Source organism: Pagrus pagrus, assembly GCF_965226575.1.
Source record: "Pagrus pagrus genome assembly, chromosome: 16".
NCBI classification, from domain to species: Eukaryota; Metazoa; Chordata; class Actinopteri; order Spariformes; family Sparidae; genus Pagrus; species Pagrus pagrus.
The window spans coordinates 20,830,238-20,839,178 of record NC_140200.1 but is presented as its reverse complement, the minus strand read 5'-3'; the positions used below and the strand labels follow the sequence as shown (position 1 = coordinate 20,839,178).

Sequence of the window (8,941 nt, the reverse complement as noted above, 5' to 3'; positions counted from 1 at the left end):
CCTTCCTCTTCGATAGAGCTTATAGTTAGGGCTGGTCCAGGACAGGCCCAGGCCTGTCCTGGACCAGCTCTTAGTTATGCTGCTATAGGCCTAGTCCGGGGGACAATGACACACTGAGCTTCTCTCTCCTCCCCTCTCCTCTCCTCTCCATCTGTATACATTATGCCTGTATACATGCCCCATCTCTGCATGTCACTGACTTGCTTCTTCCCCGGAGTCCTTGTGCTTTCTAGTCCTACAGGCTCCCTTGGATCCTGGCCGCGCCCGGGTCGTGGATCGTGGATGCGCCCACTGCTATGGCCCTGCCTGATCGTGGATGCGCCCACTGCTATGGCCCTGCCTGATCGTGGATGCGCCTACTGCTATGGCCCTGCCTGATCGTGGATGCACCTACTGCCATGACCCTGCCTGACACCCACCACTACTGTCGCTAATATTAGTCACATCTCTGTTACATACGTTCCACTACTATTATCGTACTGCATTGCTACATACCATCCTTGCCATTGATCATTACTACTGTTATCACTAGTAATCACATTTCCATGTGCATTTCATCATTATTGCTGTAATACATCTTTGTGTACTTTCACTCCTGTCAACCATCGCTTATAATTGAATACATTGTGATCTCGTTGATCTGCTCTGTACATGCGACATCTATTGCACGTCTGTCCGTCCTGGGAGAGGGATCCCTCCTCTGTGGCTCTCCCTGAGGTTTCTTCCGCATTTTTTCCCTGTTAAAAGGGCCTTTTTTGGGGCAAGTTTTTCCTCACTCGAATCGAGGGTCGAAGGACAGAGGGTGTCGTCTCTGTACAGATTGTAAAGCCCTCTGAGGCAAACTGTGATTTGTGAATTTGGGCTATACAAATAAAATTTGATTTGATTTGATTTGATAAAAACATTATAAAAATACATACGTCGGTTTGCCTACCTGTTTATTAAACATATGAGGAGTAGTTAATGTTTATAATCATCAGTATGTTACAGACTTGTTTTTGGTTCCTGTCTGTTTCTCAAATAGATTCGTATGTGTGTGAATGTGTAAATGAGAGACATTAACTCACAGCACTTTGTAGGAGCTTTTTAAAGTTCACTCCATTGACGTCTATGTATATATGTCTTTGGTCTGCCATATGTTGCCACCCCTCAAAAATTTCTGTCCCCCTCTCGCCACCCCATAAACATTTTTCTAGATCTGCCCCTGTGTTTGAGAAAACGGGCCCTGTTTTCAAAATGGTGCTTAAGCAATCGAAAAAAACTGTAACATGTCTCTATATGAATCAATGTTTAGAGTCAAGAATAACATCTTTATACAAAATGTTTTTGGAAAAGGAAACTAAGTTTCTGGTAGAATATAACTCCTCAGCTGACAAATACAACTTAAATGAACACTTACACATGTCAGGTCCAGAGTCTTCAGTCAGTAACAGATGAAGACAGGATGAGAGGACAGACTGCAGTGATCTGTGTGACGAGTGTTTGAAGGTGCTGGAGTGTTTTAAAGGAAGCCCGCCCCTGTTGAATCCTCCCTGAGACCTGATAGACTTCATGTACGAGAGTAACATCAGATTATTTGTTGGTCTGCATGTCAGTTTTAGAAAGAGGTTGTCTGATCTGTATTTTCCAACCACAAAGGTCTGGACATTCGTGTATTTCCTATATACGAGTATCGTATATATTTTCCTGGATTTACATTATGTTCACTTTAAATCATGCACTGTGTTCTGTGGAGAGAAGAGAAACATCTGCAGCTGTCTTTATGATTTAATTCTGATGCTTCAAACACATATCGATATATATACGAGAGAAAAGTGGGAAGGAAACAACTTAACAGTCAGGTAGTCAAACTAATGTCAATCTGTGTGTTATGAGATGTGTTACATGATGACTTTAAAGGAAACATATGCTGAATATCCCCCCCAGTGATTACTGAACTTCAGTGAGACTGACAGATCCCAGCATCAATTATCAGTTGGTGATATTGTTGTTTGGTGATGATGTGAGGACCACGAAAAAATCCCCGGGTGGCGGCCTACAAGTTTGTACATGTTTGATATCTATGATCTCATAAACAACAGAATTCAGTCAACCGCTGAGCTTATAACACCTGTCAGTACAAGAGCAGATGTTATCTTTTTCATCTTATCTTACCTGGCATTGCACAAAGGTGTAGTGAATATTTCGGCTGGGGAAAATCAAGTATCAACTATTGGCGCAAAAATGGGATTTTTCATTATACAACGTAAACAATGCAGATGAATTATACTTCACGCATGGACCAATTGAATACGTCAAATAAAATCATGTAGTTACATTTAAACATGAAGAAAAGTTCAGATCAAACTTCTTTCCATCAGGAGAAAAGTGGAGTGTTTCCCATCATGCACTGTGTTCTGTGGAAAGAAGAGAAACATCTGCAGCTGTCTTTATGATTTAATTTTGATGATTCAAACACATATCGATATATACGAGAGAAAAGTGGGAAGGAAACAACTTAACAGTCAGGTAGTCAAACTAATGTCAGTCTGTGTGTTATGAGATGTGTTACATGATGACTTTAAAGGAAACATATGCTGAATATCCCCCCCAGTGATTACTGAACTTCAGTGAGACTGACAGATCCCAGCATCAATTATCAGTTGGTGATATTGTTGTTTGGTGATGATGTGAGGACCACGAAAAAATCCCCGGGTGGCGGCCTACAAGTTTGTACATGTTTGATATCTATGATCTCATAAACAACAGAATTCAGTCAACCGCTGAGCTTATAGCACCTGTCAGTACAAGAGCAGATGTTATCTTTTTCATCTTATCTTACCTGGAATTGCATGAAGAAAAGTTCAGATCAAACTTCTTTTCATCAGGAGAAAAGTGGAGTGTTTCCCATCATGCACTGTGTTCTGTGGAGAGAAGAGAAACATCTGCAGCTGTCTTTATGATTTAATTTTGATGATTCAAACACATATCGATATGTACGAGAGAAAAGTGGAGAGGAAACGACTTAAACTGTAGTTTCACTCTGAACCAGAACATAGTCAGGAAGAAGTTTGCAAAGTGAGACTATGCTGTGCATGTGTTTTCCCTAACTGAGATATTCATCATAGTTTTATGCAAACATGAATAGCCTATCCTGTGTGAAGCATGAAGCCAGTGTGGAGTTCCCCTGCCCCCAAAAGCTCAACGGTTGCCTGAAGTTGGTGATGAGATCATAGATAACACTCGTCGATGCGGGCATTTTGAATGTGAGAGAGCAAAGTTTATGTGATATGAAGATGGAAATGGTGCTGTTGGTTTTATAACTTGTAGGTAATGTTTTCAAGATCTTCACCAAACATCAATTTCAACAACTGATAAGTGATACTGGTATCTGTCAGTCTCACTGAAGTTCAGTAATCACTGGGGGGATACTCAGCATTTGTTTCCTTTAAAGTTATCATGTCACACATCTCATAACACACAGATTGACATTAGTTTGACTACCTGACTGTTAAGTTGTTTCCTTCCCACTTTTCTCTCGTATATATCAATATGTGTTTGAGTCATCAGAATTAAATCATAAAGACAGCTGCAGATGTTTCTCTTCTCTCCACAGAACACAGTGCATGAGTTAAAGTGAACATAAGGTAACATCATAGTGATAAAAACTGTAGAAATACACCTGGAAATGCACGAGTGTCCAGACCTGTGTGATTGGAGAATACAGATCAGACAACCTCTTTCTGAAACTGACATGCAGACCAACAAATAATCTGATGTTACTCTCGTACATGAAGCCTATCAGGTCTCAGGAAGTGTCCAACAGGGGCGGGCCTACTTTAAACACACTCCAGCACCTTCAAACACTCCCACAGATCACTGCAGTCTGTCCTCTCATCATGATTTCATCTGTTAATGACTGAAGACTCTGGACCTGACATGTGTAAGTGTTCATTTAAGTTGTATTTGTCAGCTGTTAAATCAAATTCTACCAGAAACTTAGTTTCCTTTTCTAAAAACATTTTGTATAAAGATGTTATTCTTGACTCTAAACATTGATTCATATAGAGACATTTGGTTGAGTCCCCCATTTTTGATACCACACAACAAAGACTTGTTACACAAATGACCGAAGACTCACAAACTCATATGTATTTATTTAATTAACCCAGTGAAAACAAACCTGGATTTCAACGTTGATTAACTGAAAGTTTAAAGTGTAACTAAACCCCTAGGTTTTGGCTGAGGTGCATCTGGGCTTCAAATTCGAAAGATGCCTTGATTGTGGGCGGGGCTCCAGGAGCAGTTAAGACACGTTCAGTCACTCTGTGCAGCCTCCACCAGAGCCCCTCCCACAGCACTACACTCACACATGCAAAAACACACACAGAGGGGCGGGCGAACAGTGGTGAGTCATGATATAAGCTGCCTCCAAAACTCATCGGCCTCCATCTCAGCCAATAGCAAAATTAGATTGTAATAGCCGGGTTTCAACCCACAGAGGGCAGTCACTCTTACATTTTTACAACAAAATACACCAAATTGAAATACTTTGACTAAAATGTCAAGAGTTGGACCAGAACACATCAACAACACTACTTCATACCCAAATACATTTGTTTTCAGCAGAAAAAAGTTGTTTGGGGGTTTAGTTACACTTTAAGATCTTTTGTATTTTCAACCATTTAAAAAGCATCAATTATTTTAATAATGTGTAAATATACAGGCAGTTTACTGCTAACAAAAAACCTCCAGGACAGGTTTCCAGAAACTGAAATGTTTGAGTTCATCAGTTATAACACCAATGGTTGATGTTTATTTTATTTTCTCTTCACGTTAAAAACAATTTTCATCATCTATAATGTGACAATAAGAGTGAATCATCATGTTGCAGTCTGAGTACAAGAAGTCTCTTCTTTCACTTTTGAACCAGTTGTGATGAGTGACGTGTGAAATGCTCACTGGGATCAGTCAGCTGTATGAGGGACTTTATACCAGAAACAGCTTCATTTCTATAGAACACAATAGAAGCACAATAAAAAGATGAAGTACACAATATGTATTACTGTTATATGTTTACATCACTGACATTATGTCGTCACACCTCTACACCCAGAAAGGCTGAATAATCCACTTCCTTGTTTTGTCGCACAGTTTACTAAACTGAGGCAACAGATTACTAAACTGAGGGAACAGATTACTAAACTGAGGGAACAGATTGCTAAACTGTGCGCACAGTTTACACAGATTGCTAAACTGTGCCCTCAGTTTAGTAAACTGAGGGAACAGCTGCTAAACTGTGCACACAGTTTGGCAATCTGTGCCCTCAGTTTAGTAAACTGTGCGCACAGTTTGGCAATCTGTTCCCTCAGTTTAGTAATCTGTTCCCTCAGTTTAGTAAACTGTGCGCACAGTTTAGCAATCTGTTCCCTCAGTTTAGTAATCTGTTCCCTCAGTTTAGTAAACTGTGCGCAGTTTGGCAATCTGTTCCCTCAGTTTAGTAAACTGTGCGCACAGTTTAGCAATCTGTGCCCTCAGTTTAGTAAACTGTGCGCACAGTTTAGCAATCTGTTCCCTCAGTTTAGTAATCTGTTCCCTCAGTTTAGTAAACTGTGCGCACAGTTTAGTAATCTGTTCCCTCAGTTTAGTACATGACTTTTTTTTCTTCTCGACTGACACCAGGGGGGCTCCGTAGTTACACCAAACAGTTGCTGATGTGTTTTTACTGAGTCACCATCAAAGCTGTTGGACTGAACTCTTCATCGTCACAGTTGAACCACTGGTGCCATCTTGTGTCAGAAGTACAATACAGCAGCTTAACGTTAGCATCAAGACTGTCCAGTCAGGAAGTCCTTGTGTGTAATGAGCAGGATAATAAAGACAAAGGAGTATTGTAAAGACTAAAGACAGACTGTAGATGTTTGTTTGTGAGGACTGAACTGTGATCACATGACTCTTCACCTCTGTCTCCTCTCACAGGGAGAAGATGATCTGCAGGATCCTGCTGCTCATCAGCCTCAACTGTGTCTGTGGTTAGTTTCCAGCTTCACTTTATTACACTGTGATTCAGTGAATCAGTTAAAGTAGCCACATGTGAGCAAACAGTTGATGTTGATGAGCCTCTGCAGCTCTGAGACGTCACTAAACTGTCCACAGAAACATGTAGATGGAGTTTAAAGGCTGCCATGTTAAAGTTGTCAGTGTGTCTGCTCCTCACTTTCCCTCTCTGTCTCCTCAACAGGAACATTTGTAGTGAATGTGACACAGACCTCCTATCAGGCAGAGGAGAACCACAATATCACACTGGAATGGATGTTCCCAACCACAACTGACACTTCCCCCAACTCCCTTTTTATCCACTGTGAGATGATAACTGATCACAAAGTCTCAGTCCTGTTTCATCTACATGAAGGTGTTGAGGTCCCAGAGTCTCGGGATCAACAGTTTGTAGGACGAGTCCAGTGGGACAAAGACGTCCTCAGAGACGGACGATTCAGACTTCATGTGTCCAGACTCAGGACTGAGGACTCAGGCCGGTACCTGTGTGATGTGAGGACAAACTATGGTGTGGACTTTGGTGAATGTCAGCTCAACGTCTCTGGTAAGTTGGTTGAGTAGAAGTCAGTAGAACTTTATTAACAGGTTCAATTCAGCAGCTTTTTTGGATCAATAAGAACCTGAAGAAAAGTATTGAGGACGACCACAATCCACAATCCTTCACTTCATTCTCACAGTATCTGAGAAATATGTCACAACTTCAGCTGTTCTGTTGTTTGGTCTCTTTACAGTAGCGAGGGATTGGCCTCAACCTGAGAGACCCAACACAGACACACCTGAGAGACCGAACAGGGTCAGTTGGGGAAGGATCACCCTCTACTGTCTTCTGGGACTAACAGCAGCAGTGGTAGTTGTGTTGTTTGTTCGTTACCATTTATTTATTCACTGTCAATCTGATGAGTCCAGTGGAGGATTTAGGATCAGGAATCAGGATCAGGATCTGGTTCTTTGAGACAATCAGGGAACCAGGGAGGAGAGGGGAGAGTTCCAGGATGTGATTTGTGCTAATCAAGCTCTGTTTTAAGGCTGCTCCTGGCAAATGTCCCGTTGCAGGAAAAGGAAATGGACAAATGGCTCAGGCTGGTTAAACAATGTTAAATCAGGGACTATTGTGTTCCCACAGAGACCTGTCTCCACCACAACATCCTGGATCAGGTTGTTGCACTGAACAGGTGGACAGAGTGTGATGGAGAGTTGTGTTGGTTGTTTGTTACATTTTATTTATTGACTGTCTGTCTGATGAGTCCAGTGGAGGAATTAGGAAAAGTTCCAGCTCAGCAGGATCAGAGGAAACAGTTTAATCAACAACTTAATGAGACGGTTTAGAGTCAGAGGGAACAACTGATGAACAACAATAATGGAGTTGATGGAGGAAACGTTGTTCTTCACCTTTATGTTGTCCATTATTTTGACAGAACGTCTCATCAAACTCTGTCACTTATTAGACAGATCTGAAATCTGCTCTGTGTCACTTGAAATAATGCTGAGAAATATGTCGACCTCGTACACCATGTGTATGTTACAACTGTATATACAGTACTGTGCAAAAGTTTTAGGCAGGTGTGAAAAAATGCTGTAAACTAAGAATGCTTTTAAAAATATAAATAATTGTTTATTTTTATCAATTCACAAAATGCAAAGTGTGCGAACAAAAGAAAAATCTAAATCAGATCAATATTTGGTGTTACTACCTTTGCCTTCAAACCAGCATCAATTCTTCTAGGTACACTTGCACAAAGTCAGGGATTTCGTAGGATTATAGTCAGGTGTATGATCAACCAATTATACCAAACAGGTGCTAATGATCATCAATTTCTCATGTAGGTTGAAACACAGTCATTAACTGAAACAAACAGCTGTGGAGGACGCTTAAAACTGGGTGAGGAACAGTTACAGTTTTTCTCAATTGCTAAAATACAATTTCTGAAACCTTTGTTCCATTTTCTGAAAACATTAAACACAAAACCTCAGCTTCAAGCACTATTTACAAAACCTCTGACTCCCTGGCAAAATGAAACTTTCGCCTCAAAACAGATTTACCTGTGCTCAAAACCAAACACTGCTCTCAAATCATAAACAAAGCGATCAAAATGATATACACTATCAAGCAGTCAGTAAACAATACACCAAAAAATAGAAAACACGTTGTTCAAAACATATAGTTCTCAGGGAGAAGTACATTTTTAATCTCAAAACAAATTTCATATTTTTCCGTCATTGTCTTTTGATGAATGAAAACATGTTCTATCATAGTAGCTCAAAATTCATCAGAAATTATACTCTGCTTTGCTCTTTGCAATTTTTTTTGTTCTTCCTCCTTCTTGTATCCTTATTTTTACAGTACTGTACCCTGCACCTCACAAACGTGTCCTTTGTTTCTGTGATACTCTTATTCTTGTTCTTTGTTGATATGAACCTGCAACCAGTCAACATCTATTGAGCAGTCGGTACTGTAAACACATGGAAAGCACAATGTTCAGGGCCAGACAATTTGTTTCTTCCATCCATTCTTACTTTCTCCGTCCCGCCTTCAACAACCTGTTTGCTCTCTGAACTGGCTTATATTGGTTGTGTCACATGATTTGAAACAAGTGAAATCAATTTTGAGTGGTTGTGTTGAATCAATGACATGTGTTCTCTATTTGTATTTGATTGTTGACACTTGTGTTTACCAGTATGGGTGACATGTGCATTAGAGTGCAGAATGTGTTTAGAGTTCTGCTGAAAAGTCTAAGTGAGATCTGCAAATTGTGTTTTACCATGTGAAATGGTTTAAGGTATTGACAACAGACTTGGCTAAATGAGTTCAGGCAACTGCAAACTTTGTTCAGCCAATGGGTTTTAGTGTTTTAGCAATTGAGAAAAACTGTAATGAGGGATGAGATGAGGATGAGGAACCTGCTGC

At 40.4% G+C, this 8,941-nt stretch overlaps 1 protein-coding gene across 1 annotated transcript; it reads left to right on the top strand.

Moving 5' to 3' along the window:
- Positions 1 to 3,858: 3,858 nt before the first annotated feature.
- Positions 3,859 to 7,124, top strand: LOC311271371 (uncharacterized protein; the record flags this gene model as incomplete). Its single annotated transcript, XM_084377008.1, has 5 exons — positions 3,859 to 3,922; positions 5,959 to 6,011; positions 6,221 to 6,580; positions 6,768 to 6,829; positions 7,062 to 7,124. Exons 2-5 carry the CDS (start codon positions 5,966 to 5,968, stop codon positions 7,122 to 7,124), a joined length of 531 nt encoding a protein of 176 aa, XP_084233134.1. The 5' UTR covers positions 3,859 to 3,922; positions 5,959 to 5,965.
- Positions 7,125 to 8,941: the final 1,817 nt, after the last annotated feature.